Source organism: Andrena cerasifolii, chromosome 8 (assembly GCF_050908995.1).
Source record: "Andrena cerasifolii isolate SP2316 chromosome 8, iyAndCera1_principal, whole genome shotgun sequence".
Lineage (NCBI taxonomy): Eukaryota > Metazoa > Arthropoda > Insecta > Hymenoptera > Andrenidae > Andrena > Andrena cerasifolii.
This window is the reverse complement of record NC_135125.1, coordinates 7,828,704-7,852,904: the sequence shown is the minus strand read 5'-3', so window position 1 is coordinate 7,852,904 and position 24,201 is coordinate 7,828,704. Positions and strand designations below refer to the sequence as shown.

General features: G+C 37.7%; 2 protein-coding genes across 5 annotated transcripts in view; both read right to left on the bottom strand.

Annotated features, from left to right (window-relative positions):
- Pino (protein pinocchio) overlaps positions 1 to 15,985 on the bottom strand; it is a 102,765-nt gene extending 86,780 nt beyond the window's left edge. For 2 of the 3 annotated variants that reach the window (XR_013086192.1, XM_076817885.1), the window contains exons 1-2: positions 15,828 to 15,985; positions 9,153 to 9,337 (exon numbers count right to left, since the gene is read on the bottom strand). Coding sequence is in view for 2 of the 3 variants with exons in the window: in XM_076817885.1 (XP_076674000.1) it covers positions 9,153 to 9,297 (145 nt within the window). In the remaining variant the exon portion in view is untranslated. Of the gene's footprint in view, positions 1 to 9,152; positions 9,338 to 9,733; positions 9,751 to 15,827 lie in introns of those variants that run through there. The other variant, XM_076817886.1, reaches the window with a different exon arrangement.
- Positions 15,986 to 17,422: 1,437 nt separating this feature from the next.
- Positions 17,423 to 24,069, bottom strand: LOC143372047 (uncharacterized). Of its 2 annotated transcripts, XM_076817869.1 has the most exons (9): positions 23,951 to 24,069; positions 23,487 to 23,823; positions 22,965 to 23,146; positions 20,389 to 20,499; positions 20,217 to 20,313; positions 18,103 to 18,150; positions 17,828 to 18,014; positions 17,594 to 17,756; positions 17,423 to 17,524 (listed from the first exon to the last, which is right to left on the bottom strand). In XM_076817869.1, exons 2-9 carry the CDS (start codon positions 23,819 to 23,821, stop codon positions 17,505 to 17,507), a joined length of 1,143 nt encoding a protein of 380 aa, XP_076673984.1. In that variant the 5' UTR covers positions 23,822 to 23,823; positions 23,951 to 24,069; the 3' UTR covers positions 17,423 to 17,504. The 2 variants fall into 2 exon arrangements, with proteins under 2 accessions (XP_076673984.1, XP_076673986.1); XM_076817871.1 differs by lacking the exon at positions 18,103 to 18,150.
- Positions 24,070 to 24,201: the final 132 nt, after the last annotated feature.

The window sequence follows — 24,201 nt, the reverse complement described above, 5'->3', positions numbered from 1 at the left end:
ACGGAGGAGGAACCTTAATAGCAATAAACAAAGCCATATTATATGACAAAATTAATGAAGACTTCTCAATGTTCAACCAATTCGAAATTCAAACAATAAAAATCAAAACTAACACAAATAATGACCTATATATAACCAACCTTTACAAACCTCCTCAAGCAAAAACAACAGGCAAAATATGGTTTGAACTATTAAACAAATTAGGGAATATATCTAGCTACAAAAATCATATCATATGTGGAGACTTCAACGCTAATCATAAATTATGGGGAAGCAGAACTGAAAACTCGACCGGGAAGAATCTAATGTACGCAGTTAATAAACAAGACTTTTCAATAGTTCCAAAAAGAGACTCTACGATGATACCAAAAATAAACTGTAGTCCAACTGCACCAGACTTACAAATAATTTCATTAGATTTAATCAACAATATTGAAATTAACATCATAACAGACCCAATGAACAGTGACCACCATCCAATATCAATTGAAACAAATTCTCAACCACAAATATTTACAAGTGATAGACCAAAGTTATCAACAACAAAAGTCGACTGGACTAAAACAATAGAAGACTTAGAGAGAATAACATTCAACAATAAAATACTAAAAACTAACTATCTAGAGGAATACAAAAATCTAACAAATATTGTACAAGACACACTCGTTAAATATGGTGCAAAACAACTGAATACCCAACAACAAAACCAAAACAACATAAAAAACAACCATACGACAACTATAAGGAGGAACAAAAATAATAGACCAGCTCTCATATGGTGGAATGATGAATGCCAAGAAGCAACAAATAAAAGGAAAATAGCATATCTAGATTATAAAAACCTACCATCCAACGAAAACTTAATCAAATGGAAAGAAGAAATTAGCAATACACGAAGAATAATAAAGAAAGAAAAATCAAATAGTTTTAAAGAAACAGTAAATAAACTTAACCCAAACACAAATATAAAAGATATATGGAACACTATTAAATCATTCAGTAATAGCAAAATATGGAATACACCGAATAGCAGCACATCGGAAGATCAAATAAGATCAGCAAAGATATATGCAGAAAAATTTGCCCCTCCATCAACAGCAAACTACATTCACATCAACAATAAAAAAGAAGAACTACCATCAGTTTGGAAACAGAAGGTCTCAATAGAAGAAATAAAAACAATAATTAAAAACTTAAAACCTCTCACATCACCAGGAGCGGACAATATCACAAATGAAATACTACAAAAACTACCAATCAACATAATAACCAGGCTTATGGAAATTATATCGCAGATCATCGAGCAAGGAGAGATCCCAGCAGACTGGAAAGTTTATAACACCACACTAATACCTAAACAAAAAAAAGACAGTTACAGACCAATATCGCTAGCCTCAAACATATTAAAACTAACTGAAAAAATAATAAAAAATAGACTTGAACATTACATTGAAAATGACCTTTTGCTGCCAAATATACAATTTGGATTTAGGAAAAATAAATCATGCCAAGACAGTCTCAATCTACTTACCACAGACATATACCTAACCTACCTCAAAAGGGAATCATTGGGAGCCTTATTTATTGATGTGGAAGGCGCTTTCGATAATGTAAATCCAACAATATTAATAAACGAATTAAACAAACTGAAAATCCCAGCCAACATAATCAGATTTATACAAAATACAATATCAGAAAGAACAATCCATTTCTACTTAAAAGGAACACACATAGACACCAGAACATGCAGGAAAGGTCTCCCTCAGGGATCTATCTTAAGTCCATTACTATTCAACATTTACCTACATAATATACTAAATCATACAGGAAATAACTGTTTCACCCTTCAATTTGCAGACGATATTGTAATTTATTGTAGAAATACTGAGAAACTTAAAATAAAAAGAGACTTAACAGAATCAATAGAGACTTTAAACAAATGGCTAAATTCAATAAATTTAAACATATCGGCTGAAAAAACAAAATTAGTAGTATTCTCCAGGAAGAAAGAACCTCAAGATTTCGATATCAACATTGAAGGAAAAATTGTCAAACCATCCAATGAAGCAAAATTCCTAGGACTAATGTTGGACAAGAAATTAAACTGGTCACCGCACATCAAATACCTTAAAGAAAAATTGATTAAGGCAACAACAATTCTAAAATGGCTATCGGGAGTACATTGGGGATCACACCCGGAAACTTTACTATTAATTTATAAAGCAACCATTAGAACAATGATTGAGTGGGGCCTTCCACAGTACATAAATGGATCAAGAACTAACCTGAAAGGAATCAACACTCTAACTCAAACTGCATTAAAGAAGTGCTTAGGACTAATGCCATCAACTCCAAATGCAATAGTATGGCATATAGCAAAAGAAATGAACATATACCAAAGGGCGGAAATATTAACAAACAACTATTTAGCTAAATGTCACTCACATACATCACATAAATTAAAAACAAAATTACATTATATAGACAAATTATTAAAAAAATCAACAACACAAAGATACAATTTCTTTCTGATAAAAAGATGGAATTGTATAAAGCCCACTCTAAAAAGTATACACCATACAAACCTACCTATAATATACGAATTTCCAATACAAACACACCTCAACAAGTTTGAAGTAAACACAGAAATAGGCGAAATCATAAAGCTAGCAGAAAACCCAAACGAAGCATTCACCAAAAAACTATCTGAACTCCCACCTCATGAATTAGAAATATTCACAGATGGATCTGGACACAAAAAAACAATAGGAGATAACAGCAATGAAGAAAATACAAAAGCAGGAGCAGCCTTTTACATCCCCCAATTAGATAAATATGAATTATTTAGCATAATGAAAGAACATTCTTCAGAAACTCTGGAAGCAATAGCAATAATAGAAGCGATTAAATTCTTCAAAACTAGCACTCATAGATCCTGCAAAATAATATCAGACGCCAAATATCTTATTACTAAATTAAATCAAACAAACCAGAATACACAAGAAAATCAATTCATAGCAGAAATAAAATTCCTAGCATACAGATGTCAGACCATACGTAAAGAAATTCTTTTCATATGGTGCCCAGGCCACCTAGGAGTAGAGAATAGTGAGAGAGTAGACCAATTGGCAAAATTAGGACGAGAGGTTGGAAAACATATATCAACAAAACTTACTATAAAAGAAGCAAAAAATATCTTCAAAGATACAGCCATAACAAACTGGAAAAACGATCTAGAGATAAAAGCACAAACAAACAATAACAGTTACTTTAAACTAATAGACGAAAACATTAAGCTAAATACACAATGGTTCACCAAATATAAACAAAAACCAAATAGAAAAGCGATATCAATAATTAACAGGATCAGAAGTAATCACCACAGAACAAATGCACATTTATATAAACTCTCCATAATTCCAGAACCAAAATGCAATTGTGGTTATGAAGAAGAAGACCTAAATCACTTGATATTCACATGTCCCCTAAATAAAGACGCCTCAGACAAATTCATCAATTTCATTCAAACAAAGGGAATACAAGCTCCATACGATATTAGGGCCTTAGCCTTTAGTAATGACATGGAAACACTAGCCAACATAACACAAGCTTTTGCAAGCATGAACACACAACTATAATAGAAATACAACTAACCAACAAAACAACGAACAAATAAATTTCAGACGACAAGCCAATACGAAGAATAAGGAAGGAAGAATCAAGAATAAAACACTGTGGTATCAGCGAAAGCTAAATCCACACAAACATTATCTATCTATCTATCTAACACTCGGAATTAGGGCTACGTTCGCGAGACGGGCTCAACGCCGGTCCCGACCAGCGAGCCGCTAACGAGGCGATACTGTAAAGCATAACGATGGGACCACATAAACTTGCAAGCATAAGTTGCAAAAATACTAATCAACGCGCCCCCCCCCCCCCGATACTCGACAGGTCACTGTCACTGGACACACGATGCAACCGGAGATACGGTGGTGGGTGAACAAAGGGGATTCGTTATCCGAGCGATTAGTGCACGCGCCAGACGCTGTAGTGGCGGTGTGCGATCGACCGTGCAGAACGGAACACCACCGGCTCGAGGCTGACTTCTCAGGAAGAAAGCTGATATCCACGTGGATCCAATTTTGTCCGAAGATCGGGTTCCCGCGGACTGTCCACGTTTCTCGCGGACAATATAATAATAGAGCAATGATAAGGAGCGTCAGTGGGCTGCACACGCGCATCACGCGCAGCCAATCAAGCGTGCATTGCGCGAGGCGATCCTCCCCTCTGATATTATATACCCCAGGTCGATTCCAACGCCCACGTGCCCCAAAAGAAAGGCTGCTCGTTACGCGGTGCGAAAGTTTCGACTGCGTGCAGCTCGAACGGCGGGATTAGAAATTTCGCGGCAGGTTAAGCGATTGGATATGGTGTCGCGCGTGGATGTTGTGTAATTAGGAAGCTTCATTTTCATGTGTGAATAATGAGCTGAGTAGTACGAGTAAAAGTGTGAAATAGTTGGTCGAATTGGACTGGGACTTTTTGGAAGCTGGTTTTTCGAGGTTTTGGGCGATGCCCTTAGTTGAAGGCTGAGGATGTTTTCTTGGTAGTTAATGAATTTTTGCGGAAGCCAGGGGCATTGTCGAAGTCAAGGTCATGCTGCTCCTGAGGGGATTTACTTCAAAGGGTTGAATTATGTTGATTGTGAAATCAGAAACTGTCTGGGGACCATCGAATTTGGGAAAAGATACTTCAGAAGAGGAGGCTTTGGAACGGTATATACTAGACAGATTTCCAACAGAATATTATTGTGGAGAAATTAATTAAGGGAATGTAACTTTGATTCATCGAAATACTGAATATCATCGAACTGGCGATTTTTAGCTTAAAAATGAATCGAAATTGTAGAATAACTATATTCGAATAAGGCATTGTTTAGGGGCAGATCAGTTTTGGAGATGGCGAAATGTTTTTCAAAATTGATTTTTTCAGTAAAATGCAGGCTACACATAAATCTATTTATCTGAACATGGAAGAGGAACAGATGGTTTGAATAATGGGGGCTCACTGACATTTCCCTCTATCGATGGAGTTTCATTTAGATAATAGTGTTTGGAAAACTCAACACGATGATACCTGCTGATTTCATTTAGATTAGTATCTACTTTTATTGCAATTAACCCTTTGCATCGTGATTTTTTTTTTATACTAAGAAAAATTCTTATCGGTCCATTTTTGTCCACACTTCATCGCAAAAATAAGCAAAAAATTCCTAGTGCAACAATTTTTTATAGAAATGAAAAATATGGATATAACACCTATGCTAAACCATGCATAAAGGTACCTACGTATTATAATGTTAAGCCAACGGTTTTGCAGAATGTTACAATAGTGTTGCATACATTATTATGTTCGACATCAAAGTTATTCACAAATAATTGAAAGAAAAATGGTAAGGTAACTTCTTACATATGGTAATAGTAAAGTAATGCTTTTAAGTTCATGAAAAAGCCCCCAAATGGCGCGCATGATTTTTTTAATTCGTGTAAAACGGGTGTTACATTATTATAATAACGGTTAAGTTAGCAAGTGAAATCTTGTAAATTATAATCGACTGATATCTTGTGAATTAATCATTAGTTTCCTGATCCTTTATTTGGACTTGAAGACGAATATATATTCGTATGACTAGAGTATCTACCGCTCACTAATTGTTGAAGTAAATTAAATTGTCTAATTTTTTCTAATGTTTCGCTCTAAGTTAAAGTCTAGCTGTATCAACGCGAAAGACACCGAAAAATTCAAAGGGGCAAACATATGAAATTTTCATAAGGAGAATTAGGGCGAAAAAACTTTTTAACTCACATTTTTATCAGTAATCTAAAAATCTACCCGTGTATTAAAATGTCTATTAAGCTATTCTACCTTGCCAGAAGAAAGTACAGAATCGGGAAGATGCACTCTGACGTCAGTGTCAGTAGGTGTGCAGCCATCTAACGTAACAGGATCGTTTCATGCGTGATAAAGTGTCAGCTGGCAGTTAGCAATGCGATAAGCATTCGGGCTGTATAATATCCGTGTGTAAAGTTCAAGAAATCATTAGAGTCAGCGTATATGCACTTTCGTGCCTTTTCCGTATTTTCACAGAGTGCATCGAAACGAGCAAAGATTCGTAATGGACATTAGTCATGGACAACGTGATAAAGCCAATACTTTTTCAACCTACTGGCCCAAATAATATTTCTGGCTGGAAATGAATTTTATAGATATATTTTAAATACCTTTTAAATACATATTCACACATCTTTTATACTTTGATCAAGTAAATGTACAAACTAAAAAAGAGGTGTCTCGTATGAAGAGGATCTTATTCATAATACAATTCAGGCTTTGGAAAACCACGAATTTCGTATAATTAATTTACTGTATATTAACTTTGAGTGCATGTGTTGCTTTGAGATTTTTAAACATTCCCTACTAAAGATAGTGGCATAGGACCCATGGATGCTTTTTGGTGGACGTGGTGCACTGAAGAATTTTCTTATAATCGAGGGCAATAAAGTAATTCTAAGGATAATCGTGCCCCCCCCCCCCCAAAGACTAAATAATCAATTTCTGTTATTCTCGCCTGAGCTAGACGATGTGATTCAAATAGCAGGTACAGGTGTATACACGCCCTGGTCATTGAAAATAAAGCGATGCATTAATAATAGTTGTGGCAAATGAAAATGCTAAAAGGTACAGAATTTGGAATAGGGACCTGTACAAGTAAATCTCTGAATTATCTGTCTTACTCAAAATATTAAAAAAAAAAGATGACGAACCACTCCCTTATCCCTTTCCATCGAAATCTGAAAATATATATTCTCATATATTTTGATCCCAAAAAAATCGATTTCAAAAGTATTTACCTGCCATATTCATTCAAACAATTCCTTTCTAAAAAACAATGGATATTTTTTTCGTTAATAATCTTTAGCGCTCCGCCTTAATTTGTACGACACATGTGTTGCTACTGTATTTCTATTATTACCAATTTCAATTTTGCCTAAAACTTCATCTTACAAAGCTGCTAAACTTCGACGATTCGTTTTCAGATGCGCAAAGAACCGAGTGAAAGGTAAGAACGGGAATGTTCGAAACACCAGGAAAGACACATACACCTACTGCTGACAAAGTGAGGTACCACGAGTCTATTGTGTCTCGGCCTACCGTTGCGTCATCGAGTTTAGTATCTCGAATCTCCAAAACGGATCTAAAATTAGCGTGCACAATAATCCGCAGAAAATAACCAAGTGGGTGCTTTTTCTATTCGAAGATACCATAAATTTTACTCTGCAGTTTGTCGCGTGCTACTGATTTCCCCGTCGCTGGTTTAGATCAGAGGCAGTTGGCGAATAATAATAAGAAAAAACTTTCAACTCTCGCATAGTAACATCCGAACGCGCTTGGAACTTGCAATGCACGAACCCGTACGACGTGCAATTCGACGCAGTCATTAGAGCCTGTCCAAATTTCGAAAACTTCTTGGAAACACTCAGGCGCGTTATTACTTTCGGGAAACGGCACAATGGTGATATAAGCGTTCGAAGCGCGTCAACGATCCTCCCATTGTTTCTGCTATTGCTTCGCCGATGTCATCGAACGCCAGTGGCACGAGGGCGTTGAATTTTCGTGGAAAATTTCACACACGGAGAACGCCGCGTGATTGTGCCTCGTGCATTAACGAATGGCAACAATAAGCCCTAGGATCCGACGCGTTGTCGCGCGTGCGCAATTATACAAGTCTAAAGGTGCGATTCCACTGAGGCAACGCGATAGAGGCAAGGCAGAGGGTGATTGCACGTGTTGCATGCGAAAAAATCGATGCGACGATGGTGACTGTTGCCCGTGGTCAACAATTGGCCCCAGTGGAATCCCACCTTTACGTTACATGGTAACGGCATCGGCGAAGCTCTGCGAATTACGGTGGAGGAGCTTTGACGAAGCTCGTGTTCTAATAGTAACAGTGACAATAGGACAAACTACACGAAATAGGATTTGAGGAGGCACGGTACTTTGTTGCCCGAAAATTAAGCAGTCTTTATGATTTTTTTCTATATGAAATTGGAAAGCTAGGAAGGTGGGTCTTGTTGCAAATGAAAGGTCACTGTTTAAAAGTATTAAAAGAATTTTTAGTAAAAAAAAAGCAACCTCCCTCCCCTCGCTATAGTCGCTCAAAGTTAAACTCCGCCTTCTATGCTTATCTGAAGCATAAAAGCAAGTCAAGACATTAAAATTTATTACATTTTGTAGTTGTTGACCGAGCCGTTTCTTAAATTTCGCTTTTAAAACAGGACTGTGAAATCTACAGTTTCAGTGTGGAAAATCGATACCGACAGTTTGGCAGTCCGTTAGATTGTTTTAAATGCGAAATTTAAGAAGCGGCTCGGCCAACGAGCACAAAACGTATTCAATTTTAATGTCTTGATTGGTTGTTATGTTTCAGATAAGCATAGAAGACGGAATTTATGGCACCGCAGTTCTACTCATTCCGCGAGGGACCAGCTTTCAGCGACTATAGCGAGGACAGGGAGGGTGTTTTTCTTTTAATAAAAATTCTTTTAACACTCTCAAACAGTGATCTTTCATTTGCAATAAACCCCATCTTTCTAGCTTTTCAATTTCATATAGAAAACAAATCACAAAGAATGTTAATTAATTTTAACATTAATTTAACATAACTTAATTTTCGGGCAAAAAAAGTACTATGTCCCCTTAATAAATAGAACATAATAAGAGATCAAAGTAGAAATAAGAAATAAGGCACAGAATAAGAAGCAAATAGAATATCGACGAATTTTACCACGTTCGCGAAAACTATTCCACCATAAACACACACTAAATTCCAAATAGTACTATTGAATGCATTTTTAAATTTAATACACAAAGAATATAATAAAGAGGCCAAGCTTAAGTTCCGAATGTGTACTGGTTTTGAAATTTAAAAAATTATGAACCCTGTTTTTTCTATCCATCCGTGATAAAAGAATTGCGTGGTGGTAAATGTAATAAAAAGCAGGAAGAACGAGTTTATTCCATCATGCTTCTTTTTGTACCTTTTCTTATGGTAAGGGTACGAATTGCAGCACAGAAGTGAATGTACTCACATTTGTTGACGCCGAGCGTGTAGTCGGTGAACTGTACGTTACGAAGGACATTGTGGGTAATAGCGCGAGGATTCGAAGGGGCGAAGTCCGGGTCGTCGATGTCGAAGGACACGTTTTCCTCGAATTCCGTCATCGAGCTCGCCATGGCTTGGAAGTGAGTGACGAGGTCGAGCTTCAGCACCGATCTGAAGACGACAAAAGTCTTTATGTACCACTGCTCCCAAAGTAAAAAGATTTCTAAAAATATATAGTTTCATTCGACTACAAATAAAAATTAACCTAAACGAGCGTTCAAATCTCGGAAAATATGATATAAACACAGATATCCCGCTAATTCTAGTATTTAACTGAAATTTTTGTATAATATACAATTAATGCCCTCCACGCGCCATTTAAAATTCGCGGGACAATTGAGTTCAAGTTGCATCTGCCCCATAGCTTACATACAAGTGATTTGTGCAAGACAGTGAATTCAAATTTCCCGCGAAATTTTGAGCAGCAGACCGTATGCATTGAACACAGCGTCGCACACAATATGTAGAAATTGCATGCAAAATTCGAGGCGAATTAATCATTAGAACCTCGTGCATTCCCGCGTGAACGATGAAAGGACGTCAGTAAATACGAACGAGGCCGAGGATCGACGCTTTTCCAATTTAGCTTAAAGACCATATGATCCAACCTTTCCACTAAAGAAAGAAACAACTGTGAGTAACTGCTTTCGTTTAGGCTCAACTTCTAACGCGCACATTCATCACTAGCCACACCACGAAACACAATGCAGACGTTATGTTCGAAATCAATTAGTATATTTCACTGCAGAGATCATTTATTTACTGGTTGCTAATTTTCCTATCGGGACACGAGACATCGCTACTGCTGCGCGGGATTTTGTGACTGCTGCGCAGGCGTGCACCGGTTGCTGCGCGCCACGCAACTGCGCAGCTTAGACATACACACACCAGTATGCTCCTACCAGCCAGCTCCCAACACTATTCTAGGAAGCAGCTTCGTAGTGTTGGTGCATTATGTGTCTGTGTCTCTGACCATGAGCGACAGCACGACGCCCGTAGGTAGGAACGAGACGGACGGTTGACGCTGTTTTAATTCAGTTCGAAAAACATGTGGCGCTACAAAGCGATTCTAACACTGACTGTGAAGTGGTTCTATCTCGCCATGTTAGACTCGCTTTGTTGCTACCTTAGTGCGAGAGGCCTTTGTGTAGGGTCGTATGCTTTTTCAGATCAATCAGAAGAGACTCGCACTTGCGGGTGTCGCAATCGTCGCTTAAAGGCACAGACATAATGCGTCAGTAATAATAGTCCGAAACAAGCCCACATATAGATATAGTAGACTTCGTTCGGGGTTTAATGCGGTTTACAAGGAATCGACCTGATTTAGATGGGGTTGGGCCGACTCTTATCCCCGCAATATCTCTGGTGGCTGTTTCCACAGCTTGCCAAAAGTAGCGACACAATTAATGATTGAACGTATGTTCACGTAAGAAGATGAAATATACAAATTCTAAAGGTTCCAATGCCAACGGAGATTATAAACATTTTTGGACTTAATCGTGGCAATTACTTTCATCTTACGTACCCACCCCATTCGCAACGAATAGTTTCTATTATGCATTACTTTCACAAGAGACGTTATTAGCGCAAAACAGTTTTGCCACCGTACAAACCGACTCGACTCTTTAAATGGCACACGTGTATAGACATTAAGTTAAGCTGGAGATACGTATCACTGTAAACATAGCACAAACTCGTCAGACTCGTGTCGTGTCTGGTCTCATTTTCCTCGGGACGATCTCGCCAATGCGTTCGAAGTACTTTCGCAGCTATAAAACGTCAGATATAGAGATTCCATATTTCCTAGTGGATGAGTCAACGCGTGCCTTATCGCGTTCGGGCTCGGAGCGCTGGCGGTTCGAGGGGTCGATCGCTCCAACCAGTTTCCGGAAGTGGTGGGGATAGCGATGCACGAGCTTCTAGGTTGGAACTTCTTTCGGGGCACTGCAGTAAAGCAACGTGCACCGAAGGAAAGCGGACGTTTTTCGAGCCTCCGAGGCATCTGGCGTGTACTCGGGCCAGCGCCGAAAGCCTCTTGGCAAGATGGAGAGTGGCAATAAAGCTACGAGGAGATCTCCGCTCTCCATAGAGCAGAGGTTTCAGATCGTGCAGCAATTGAAAAGCGGAGTGTCCGTCAACACACTCGCCGCTACGTATGACATCCATCCCATCACCATCCGGCGCATCCGTCAAAACGCGGGCACGGTGTGCCAGCTCGTGAAGCAGGGCGCCGAAATAAGGAACCGAAAGAACCTGCGGAGGCCAGCGAACGAGGAGTTGGACGGCCGGCTGTACGCGTGGTTTCTAGAGCACAAAGCCCTCGGCATACCGATCAACGACGTACAGCTATTAGAAAAAGCAACGGAATTGAACAGCGAGTTCGCAGGGCCGTCGACCTTCAAAGCGAGCAGAGGTTGGCTGTGGAAATTTAAGAATCGCCACGGCATTCGCCTGTCGCACATACTAAACGAAATGGAGGACACGCAACAGTTCCTCGACGACTTCGCCCGGCAGATCAAGAAAGAAAGAATCGATTACGAGAACGTCTACAGCCTGAACGAGACCGACCTAGTGTGGAAGACCCTTCCCACGGAGACTCCGACGAGGATACTGAAGATGGACAAGGTGAGCGTGGGCCTTTGCGCCAACGTAACGGGCAGCCACAAGCTCGCGCCTCTGTTCCTCCATAAGGTGGAAGACCCAAGGGAGTTGAAGCACCCGAAAGATGGGTTGCCGGTGATTTTCAAATCGCAGCCGGACGCGCGGATGGACCAGGAGATATTCGCCGACTGGTACCAGAGCCACTTCAAACCGTCCGTGAGGAAGCATCAATCGGAGGCAGGTATCTCCGGGAAGGTCCTCCTGCTACTGGACAAGTGTCGAGGGCATAATCTCGAGGTACCGGAAGAATGTCGCCAGGATGATCGGTACGAAATCATACTGCTGTACCCGACCACCAGCTCACTGCTCCAGCCCATGGAGCAGTGGGTGAGCGAGAGGACCAAAACGGCCTACCGTTACAAAATGCTGCGGCGCGTGATGAGCCTCCCCGGTGGCGTGCGAGAGTTCTACTTCGAATACGACCTGAAGGACTGCGCGGATCTGCTGTGCGAGGCGTGGTCAGAGATCAGCGCCTCGTATATTCGATACGGATGGGGAAATATCATTAAACAAATCGCCGGTCAAGTTCCAATAAAGGAAGAGCCAGATCCGTTGGAGCTGAGCCTGCAGGATATCATTGGCGTAATCACTGGGGAGCCGGCCTCGGAGGAGAGTGTCAATGAATTTTTATCGAACTGCGCTGACGCGGAGAACAATGTCTACGGAGGCGATGTGCAGCTGCCGGAGAAGAGAGACGTTAAAATGTCCCCGTCGTCGTCTTCGTCGTCCTCGTCGTCATCGTCGACATACGCGCCGATTAACGCCGACGATATGAGAAAGATCTTCAAAACTCTGATGAGGTGGTCGAAACGGAAGCCAAATTCTATTAGGTCACGCGTGAAATACTTGAAGGCTTACTATGAACGAAAGTAATGTTAAACGGCGTTAGTAATAAACGAACGATGCGCCCGATCGTAAAGTGCTCGTTGAAGGTGTAGAAAAGGAAGGTGGGGAGAGGGATAGCTCGTAGCTCTCTGTTTTGTTACGATCAAGTGGATCTGAACGAACACACAGTGATCGCGTTTCGTTCTTTCTTCCCTTCGTTGACCGAGGCCAAGACAGAGGTTAAACCGCGTGCGAATTTCATTAAATTATACGCACTAAAGCACAATAGACGCTCGAGGCACCGCGCGCGTGACAAAGCGTTTTCCATAGATATTTTTAAGGGCATGCCTTATTGAAATATCCTACGCTCTAATATGTAGGTATGCAACTGGTATATCATGAATAACAACGCGAGGTCGTTTCGCGGTACAAGTTGCGGACGCCCGCATTATTAAGTCCCTCTTTAATCTTTTTAAATTAAATATCGCCACGATGCCGTTCGACACGGATCTAACACGTTACTACCGCGAGCCTAACTACTTATCAATGTTTAAACCGGTGCAGGAGATCGGTAGGCTTGCCGTTCGGGGAATCATATCACTTGTGTGTGTGTATTTGCATTTGTAATACGATGATTAACTTACGATCGATTTTGTAATGCGCACGATTGCATTCTCAACGACTCGCGTAATTGGTCCGGTAAAGTAAAGCACGAATAGGTACGTAACTCGCTTCCTTTTTTTGCCGACAGAGTCCTCCCTTATCTGGTGCAATATTGGAGTGGCGAATTATACAAAATTATCGTGCAACGCGCTGGAGAAGTTCGACTAATGCATACAGCGAGGCACAAAATTATTGGCACAGACAAGGTTTCTCACCGTTGCTAGCTTCAAAAATTGTCTACCAATGTTCCTCGCGCACTGGTGTTCGTAAAATACAGTATGCGTGAACAAAGTTTGCGATTAAAGTCGAAACATTCTCCTTTTAATTGTTATATAATGTGTTGCGTCAAAATGTAAAATTTTATGGATACATAACGAAGGCACACGTTTGTAAATATATGTGCATTCGTAATAGATGGTTCGTGCTATAAATTGTCCAACCATGTCCATTTTAGGAACTTCAACACTAAGTACAGAAATAAATAAACTCACTGATTTACTGAATTTCTGCTTATACTCTAAGTCTGTTTTTAATTTACTTTACTTGTTCAATGGCACTTGGACGTATTCTACTACCTAAGCGTTTGAACATTTTATTTTTCTATTTCTCTATTCCATTTGCAGTACACCTTTCATTTTCGTATTTTCTAAAAGTACTATACTACGACCTGTATTTACAATTGTTGCAATTTTTGTTTTGATATGCAAAAACGCGGAACAATAAAGTAATATACTAAAAATGAAGTACTAGAAAACAATTCAGTAAAAAGATCATAAGGTGCAACATTTTGTGATGTTTTTTACACTAAAAAACGTAACACTATAGATAGAATAATTCTACTTTGATTGCAAACGTATCATATCTATCGCTTACATTTTTAAATAAAAATGCAAAAGCTGTGGACGATTCTAAATCTGAGTCATTGTTGATCGATAATCCCTTTGGGTTTCCCCCTATTTTTACACAATAAATTCCGCGGATATTAACTTTATTTTCATCGTAAAACACAACATAGAAATTAAAAGTCAATAAACTTTGATGTGCATGTTTTGACAAATTCTAATCATTTTTTTCTATCAATCATGAAGCATTACGAGAGCGCTTTTAAAGCACCATTCATATTGCTTCGTTAAAACAATTTTCAATGTAAAAGTAGAATATATAATCTGTTCCAATAATTTTGTGAGAGCACTCTCAAATTCCACCGTCGCGAATATTCGCATATCAGAAGTCATAAACCACCTAATAGCATCCGTTCAAAATAAACACTTAAATGGCATCGACAGCGAGGGCGTATCTAATACTTGCACTAACCGCGCCACTCGATTCGGTTTCGTGAACCGTTACGGTTGCCCTCGTATTCTGTTCGTGAAAAGATGTCTTCGGTGAATTTCGTGGAATCGAGGAAAAGGCACGACCAAGTAGAACGAAGACAGAAGGGCAGGCTGAGTGGGGCAAGGGAACGGAAAAGACGGCGGATCTACGCCGTCGCCTGTTGACAAACACGTGTCCCGAAAAGATTGTTTTCTTTCTAAGGTGACCGATGCCATCGATAGCGGTTCGCGGACAGAACAGAACGAGAGTGCTTTGTGCGCTGCGCGTAACCTGATATGCATCGCAAATTCGTCGAGAATCTCTTTCACGCTCTAGACGTTTTAACATCACATTAAGATCTATGCAGTACGCTCGTAACATTAATAATACACGACGTGGGATTAGTTGACTTTGACATACAATTTTACTCATCGTACGACTTCTTATCTAATCTGGAAATTACATCTCGAGTTTTCGATAAAGTGTATTTACTATTTTTTTTTTAAATAAATCATATTTCATTTCGAGGAATGTAATTGGGTTTGATGGACACATTCAGATTAGAAAGAAATAGTGACATCGGAGAAAATGCTCACGACGATGTTAAAGCAGAGGGGAATATGGGAAAAAGCTTAAGGTTAAAGACTTTGCGTAGCCTTGTGTCAACTCATCGAGAGATATCCTTTTACACCTACAGCATGTGGTCGGCAAAGGTGGAAAAACTCGAAGGGGCACGAGTGTTTACTAAAACGCATCGTCGAAAGTTTCTGCTGATAACGAACCGACTCTCGAATTTCGAGAAACTTACTGAACGCTATTCTTGTAAACAATTCAGTAATTTTCGATGATACACTGCGTGATCAACGCTGTATTTCAACCACGTAGCCATTATTATATATAATTTGAAACACTTTTTGTACCTAATATAATATAAAACTCGTGCACACATGTCAATTCTGCGAATGAATCATAAAACGAATTTCTAAATTTTGTATTATTAACGACATACTACAATTTTGTAACGGAAGTAGCCGTGTGAAGTGAAACGTATTTAAAACTGCACGAGGAAGGCTATGGACATTTGCACACAAGGCCGAAGCATGAATGAAGCACTGTAATGGATAACGCATATTCATACCTGTTTTCTAATCCCTGTCGCCGGGTGAGATTTTGGAAATTTCATGAATGCTTGACACTAACTTTTTGAACAGCTCCGCGACGGAAAGGAGGACGCATGCCTTTGCAGCCCGCACGTACCGGTGGCCGATGGTCGACTGATAGTTGGCACGCTATCCCGCGGGAAATTTGCCACACGCGTAACTACTGGTAAGAGAAAAAAAGTCCAAACCTCTCAACGATCATCATTAGGTTACAACAATTTGTACGTCACAAATCTTGATGAATATGACCTACCTTCGCGTACTTTGTGTTTACTGTGGCACTCTATGGTAACGAAATCCGACTAAAAAGGAAGCAATTATATTAAGAGTTTGAATAGTTGACCATCGACACGCCCCCGAGCGCCCCCTGATCGGGATTTCTAATTTCCACACACTTTGAATTTCTCGGAATTCGCGGGTAATTACAAAAGAATAGAAACGAGTAGAGATGAACCGATATTTCTTAAATGTTCTTGCAACTATTGTTAGCTATATAAAATTCGATTTTTTTCATTTCGTCAGACCTTTTATTTACCTCCTTCCATTTTTCCATGTCGTGATGTGACAATTGGCTAGTTATAAAATAAATTCATTTATTTGCTGAAATTATGTAACGAAAGTAATAACGAAATTGTTTCATTCAGGTGCTTATCTACCTTTATGAAAATGTTTAATTATATCAGAAAACAATCTAGTTCCTATTACACTGTAATTAATCAAACCTTGGGTTTGTTATTGTTTTTTTTATTTTATGTGTCGGAATGTGTCGATACTTTTATTTCAATATTTTAAGTGTATCGATATTTATAGAAGTATCGCCCATCCCTAATAACCACTAAAGCGAAATTTCAGTCGATAGTATGTCGCAACTAAATAGTAAGTAGTCAAGTTTAAACTTCATCGATGGTGCCCATCACTATTTCACGCCGCAAGCCAAACCAAATCCTGCGACCACAATCGTCGATTAGACGCTGAATCGCCAACTGGACACCCACAGTGCACACGAGAACTTATGCCACGCGACCCACGGAGTCTTGATTCTCTTTGCTACCATTTCTTGTTATTCTTGTATTGTGAGAAGGGGAAATACAGTTTTGTTACAACTTTATTGGAAAAATTCGTACACATTTATTAAAACATTCGGACACCTTCCCCGCAACCGCATGCGAACCGCCGACATTACAGATCCGAATAAGGTCTTAAGTAGATTTAAATTGATAGGCTGCTAAAATTATCTAGCAACGTGCAGTAGGCCTGATACATTATACACAGTAAGCTGTCTGAGTAGATTCAACTACTGTAATGGTGAAGACCATTGGAATGCAGCCAAACGAGTTTCAAAATACCTAAAGGCAACTGCGAATTATCGTTTAACTTACCTTTTGGTCAGATCTAGAATTTACGGGTTACGTTGAAGCAGATTTTGCTAATGATGAGTCTGATAGGAAGTCGTACACGGGATATGCATTTCTGCTGTGCGGAGGTCCAATAACGTGGGAAAGTAAGAAATAATCTACCATTGTACTTTCGACCAGTGAGGCTGAGTATGTCGCAACGAAGTAAACACGTGTGCTAATAAGCAATCAAATATATATATTCTTATTTCCAAGTACATAAATCCAACAAATAGAACCCTTCAGTCACGGATCGTTCCGCTAAAACCTTTGCGGAAACCCTGCAATAAATTGCAAATGATTAATGTTTCATTCGATATGTTTATTGTACATTTCTAATTCACACTTACTAGGATTTAGAGGTGGGCGGAATCCATACATATCTGGAGGCATTCCTATTGATCGTGGTGGAAATGTTCTTAAAGGTCTCATCATAGGAGGATGTATATTCCCTCCGAGAGGTCCACGAATTGGCACCCACGGTCCAACCATTAATGGTCTCGGTTGAAAATTCTGAGCGAACAAATGAATGAGTTTTATATCATTGCTAAATTGTCGCACATTTATGTAAATAAAGTACCTACTCCATAATAGATAGGTACAGGAATTGGTTCGATATAACGCTCTGTGGGAACCCTTTGTTCTCTAGGCATATCCCTTTCTCTGGATCTATCTGTTTTCCTCCTGTCCCGAGAACTACCTCTGGACCGCCCCCGATGGTCTCGGTAAGATCTGTCACTATCTTTCCGCTCTTTACTATGATCTTTCCCCCTATATAAAAAATGTAATAGTCTGGTGAAATACAATTGGACGAAATGTAATGAATGCAGATACAGGAAAGTGTAATAATAGCTTTTACCTATCACTTCTGTAACTTCCTCTATGTTCATACTCAGAATCGTCATACCTGAAAGAGGGTAAACAAATTAGCAAAAAATTCAATTTCCCAAACAATTTCAGATTATACAGTAACACTTTTAAAACGACACGTTTTTTGTGCATAGTTTATACTTATGTTTATATTGCAATACTCTGTGTAAAATGCACATACTTTTTGTCCATATCCATATTTTATCCATATCCTTTTTTAAGTTATATATTATTTCCATCTTACAGTGGAAATTTATTACCACATAGGTTGCCATTTTATGTATATTTTGAAATTTATAAAATTAAGCAATAACAAACATTGATCATAGTGCAACCCAAATAGCATTGGCAATATTTTGTGCAAACTATTAACATCGCTAGAGATCACTATTTAATTTTACACTTCCACATCCAATAGATATAAAATTCCAATTCCCCGAAATTAGAGTAGTATCAATTTACTAATTTATACACAAGTATGTACCATATCTATGGAACTCTCATGTTGCATATACTTTGATTTGTATCTTTTTTAAATCCATATGCAATTGTACATTATTAAGAACTACGCAATACAAGCTTCAAACAAACGGTTAAAAGCAGAAGCAACACGTGTGGTTACTAAAGACACCCATATGCAAAAGCAAGTTAATTTATGCAAAAGCAAGTTAATTTATGCAATAAAATTGCAAACAAGGATTATGCAAAGTAAAAAATAAAGAACATATAATGAGTTAACGATACAACAATTATGTTGTTCATATTATTAGGATAAATTTTCTTTCAATGCAGTTTTAACAATTAAAATTACTTACCTTCCACTACTGGTATTTAATCATTCTGTTAACAACATAGTACACTTAAAATATGAAATACCAATGACAACATTAAGTAATGCAGTTAAACATTTTTCGTTTCTATTATTTGAAAAAGTCATTTTTAAAGACTTTTCATATTGTACTGGTTAATATAGAATAATAAAATTTAGAAGTTTAGCTCTTTAAAAAATTTCTTTCGTAAGTGATTCATATATATGATTTTTTCAATTCTAATCATTCAATTTCTATGGATACTAATAATAGTGAGTGTCCACATGATGTATTCTTCAATATCAATTTTATACTAATTTGAATGCATTTGAAATTGAATTGTAAACAAATATTTTGGATCTTTGCATTGTCCTTGAGAAAGATGTGCAAATTAGAGAAACTAAGAAAGAAAGCATAAGCATTAGTACTAGCATAAGCAAACATGTGCATACAGTCAGGAACATTGCAAATCGTGTCCTCGCCAAGTTTCTTTGCCCATTATCCATATCCTTGCGAAGCATTAGTAAAGCTAGAACAAAACAAACTGTAGTAACATAAAATAAAGAATGCCTAAAATCGCAATCTCGAAGCACAATTACGTCCAATATGCTAATGAAACATATTGTAAAGGACATATACAACATTAAAACATTATGTGCCTGAAAAGGAGTTTCCTTCCCAATACTTTGCAAAATTCTTCAAGGCCAATCTATTTCTTTTTATACCAACACACGTCATTAAATCACATTCAGAACATGCATACTCGTCATATAAATTCAACACCAATATTTAGTTTTATAATTTTCGTATGCACAATCTAACGTATGAACGGACAATTTATTTTCTGATCGAAAAGCTTATTCCAGCATTAGTATAATTGTTATTCGTTCACAGATTAGTTGCACAAGATCAATTGAAGGATGCAATAAGGGGACTAGCACCCGAAAATTGGAAAAAGCTCGTCACGGCACACATTTTTTATATTTACAGTTTGTTTATCCAATCATTACTCTTCGAGCTAAAAATTATCAACAAAAATTTTCATTGTCCAAAATCATTATTTCTTTAAACACAAATTGCGAAACATATATTTTTTAAAATTCAGGTTAACAACATTTTCCAATCTTTCTTAACATTTGGACAATAATTTTTCCCATTTTCGAGCGCTAGTCCCCTTATTGCATCCGACCTTTCAATTATATCCATATTATACAGAGAGTTTAGGGAACAACTTAATACTAATCGTAACAGCTTTGTTTTGTTGCAACGTATTACTGCCACTTCAGGCACGAACCTGAAGTGACGAGACGACGTGGGCCTAGGACTGTGACGTCGCGATCTTGTAGGACTCAAGGACACGGAATGCCTTCTCGACGTGCCCGACTTGTTTTCTAAACATTAAAAAAGTCCATATTTGCGAAACAGAAGTTGTTATAAATCGTAGCAATTTGAAATAATAAGCATACCTGAATTTTCCAAATTCACAGTTACGACAGTACGACGTTCCTCAACTTCTTCTGTTTCACTTATTGCTCTCTTTATTTCTTCTCTATCAAATATCGGCTTAGATCCCTCACCTACAGTTAAGTTAAGTAAATTTATTAATAGAAAAGCAAGCGTATGCAGAAATCGAAAAAGCATTTAAGCAATACTAGCAGCTGTGACAGATCTTGAAGATATTAACGTCACTACTCCGATAAACTGGCTAACTCTGAACAATTGTGAACCAAGTCATTTCGTACTGTCAATTTCAAATCAGTTAAATAAATTGTTGTTAATTTATATGATTTTATATAATAAAAGTATGTACCTATAAATTTATTTTTCATCCTCATAAATAAAGAGTACTTTATAACATTAAAAATGGGTAACAATTTTTTTGAGTGCCAGATATATTATGAAGTGAAGTTTATTTTTTAAAAATTTAATTATACCGATGACTATTTTCATAAAACTTTAGCTCTAATTAACTGATAATTTTTAATTTATAATGTAATATTTTCTTTTCTTTTTCACATAGCGTATACAAATCGCATTAAATAATTTTTCAAAAGTATGTAGCTAAATTCTTGAAATGTTACTCATTGTCTATTACGAATTGATTATAAAAATATAAACATATCGATACGCCTTCCAATATAATTCAAATAAAGTAGTTTAATTTGTGTGTATTTCCAAGTCTTCCGTGATGGTTCATATTTTCCAGGACGATTAAGTAACTTCGTGATATTCACTGTATATACAATGCTTTGGAACGCATTTTCAAACCAACTAAATTAAGTCCACGAGAACTTATACTTTAAAATTTAGAAAGTATCTATTTTTCAATTGTAGTTATTTATTTAATGCAATAAAATAAAAGATGAATGAGAATAAAAAATACCACACTATGCAAAAATTTTGAAAAATTCTAAGATTTAATTTCTGATTTCGTTTCTTCCAGTGCTGGTGCCTAATGTTTAACGTTTCACCATGCCTCTTCAGGTGTTGAAAGTTAAGATTTAAAACATCTTCCAGGACGCGAAAATCTTCCAGTTGATCCGCTCTTAGTAAATAAAGCATTTAATAAATCCCCTTATTTGGGCATGCACACATTCCCAATACCAGGACAGGAGAATGCACAAAACCTGTTTGAACTACGCTTTTGGGAGAAAAATTAATTTATATTAAAATTAATGCAGTTAATATAGCTGAAGCATAATTCTTTGTGCAAACTCGTAAGAAAAAAAAATACCACCAGTTAGTCAACCCTGGGGTATACAAATCACTTTAAAAAAAATTTCAAAAGAATAATGTAGCTAAATTTTGAGAATGTTACTCATTGTCTATTACGAATTGATTATAAAAATATAAACATATCGATACGCCTTCCAATATAATTCAAATAAAGTAGTTTAATTTGTGTGTATTCCAAGTCTTCCGTGATGGTTCATATTTTCCAGGACGATTAAGTAACTTCGTTGAATTGCAATTTCAAGCTTTCGTGATATGCACTGTATATACAATGCTTTGGAACGCATTATTTTCAAACCAACTAAATTAAGTCCACGAGAACTTATACTTTAAAATTTAGAAAGTATCTATTTTTCAATTGTAGTTAATTATTTAATGCAATAAAATAAAAGATGAATGAGAATAAAAAATACCACACTATGCAAAAATTTTGAAAAATTCTAAGATTTAATTTCTGATTTCGTTTCTTCCAGTGCTGGAGCCAAATGTTTAACGTTTCACCATGCCTCTTCAGGTGTTGAAAGTTAAGATTTAAAACATCTTCCAGGACGCGAAAATCTTCCAGTTGATCCGCTCTTAGTAAATAAAGCATTTAATAAATCCCCTTATTTGGGCATGCACACATTCCCAAAACCAGGACAGGAGAATGCACAAAACCTGTTTGAACTACGCTTTTGGGGGGAAAATTAATTTATATTAAAATTATAGCATAACTCTTTGTGCAAACTCGTAAGGAAAAAAAATACTGTACATAAAGCAACAAGCAAAAGATACGTTAAGCATAGCAATCTTAAAACAGTCAAAGTAAAAAAAAACTAGTGCTTACATATTGCACATTATGCGATCAATACAGTGATCCAACGTTGTATTCCGAATTTGCTATATCCTGGACGAATAAAAAATATGTTATTAACTTGCTGAATAAAGTTGAGAAAATTCTTGAATATAACAGGGGACGCGGTATGACCGCTAAGTCCAGTATCTGCATGACTGTAGATATAGGCGACAAGGATTCCAATCTTCAAATGTAGCACTTGGTACAGCGAAAACGTGGAAATATTTATCTTGACTCCGGTAATATACTTGAACAGAAATTGAATGGATTCTAAAAAGTGGAGAGTAATGTCTCACAGAGAAGAGACATTTTTACATTAGAAAGCATACAATGTCTTGAAACTTCGATTTGCTGCTCTTGATTTCTAGAGAAGAATCCAGAATCCTCTTCTGCGTTGAGCTTATTTTCCTTTGTACTTGCTCGCTGAATGACTGAAAATTCTTAAGAAATTACGGTAAAAAAACAATACATTACCCGCTCTTCTTTTAAGCACCACTTCTTCCTTGTTGGGTACGTCCCGCTTAAGTTCGTGGGTAGCTGCTCTTCCAGGAATGTTTCTATGTATATCTACTTTGATTTTACGAAGTTCTGTTGTACTAATTTTTGTGCCTTCAGGTCCTTTGAATAAGGGCGTTGTACCACTTGATGTTTCAAACCTAAAGTGCAGAATAATATTATTCGTAATATGATTTAATAGATTTGTACTTTAAACTTGCTGCAACTTAACATTTCGATTTGACTTCTTGAAGCATACTGTTTTATAGTATACAACTGTATTGAAAAATTATGTCAACTAAGTTTGATATTTTATGCGAATACAAGTTAAGACTTCATCAGTGAACTTTTCTGGATGTAACAAAAAAAAAACATATTTAATTTAAATGTATCCACGACTCGACGATGAAATGTTAAAATTGCTCTTTGTCTATGAAATCCTCCAGAATGGGACACTGCGTCTACTTCAACAGTTAGTAATTAAAGACAGTTTATACTTACTTTTTAGAAAGCACAGTAACTTTAGGCGTATAATGCTCGGAAGTTCTTCTATGTCGACTAGGTGGAGATTCGCTCCTACTCCTACGAGGTCTGTCGCATCTTCCATCGGGAAGTGGTAAGCCCATATTACGAGCGCGTCGTATCTCATACTCCATAGCCATTTTTTTTTTCAGCCTATTATGCCTGTCCATTTTTTCTTGCTCGATCAGCCATTCGCGTCTACGCCGTCGCTTCTCCTCTTCCGTTCTTGCACGTAGAACCGCGTCGCTATCTTCATTACGCGAGGGCTTAGGTTTTTCATCACGATGCAAATTCCTCGATGTATGTCGTTTCATGCCTATATACAACGTAGCGAAGATTGATTGTATTACGTACTCGGTATCAAAGAATTTCCTATTTGGTTAGCCAAACGCAAAACTTTAGTAGGTTTGTACTTTCCACTGAATTGATGTGAAAGAAATTACCTTGCTATCGCGCAGAAAAATAACCATCGATGAACACGCACACGTGATTGCTACCTCGACGCAGCCAGTTGCAACCAAGTGCAGCCAATTGCAACCAAGTGCAGCCAATTGCAACCAAGTGCAGCCAATTGCAACCAAGTGCAGCCAACTGAAACGTCCTCTAAACTGTAAAGAATGAATCTTAATGGTGGTGAGTTAGCTGGATATTCGCAGTAAAGTTATTACTCAAGGGGTTTATTTAGTTATGTATT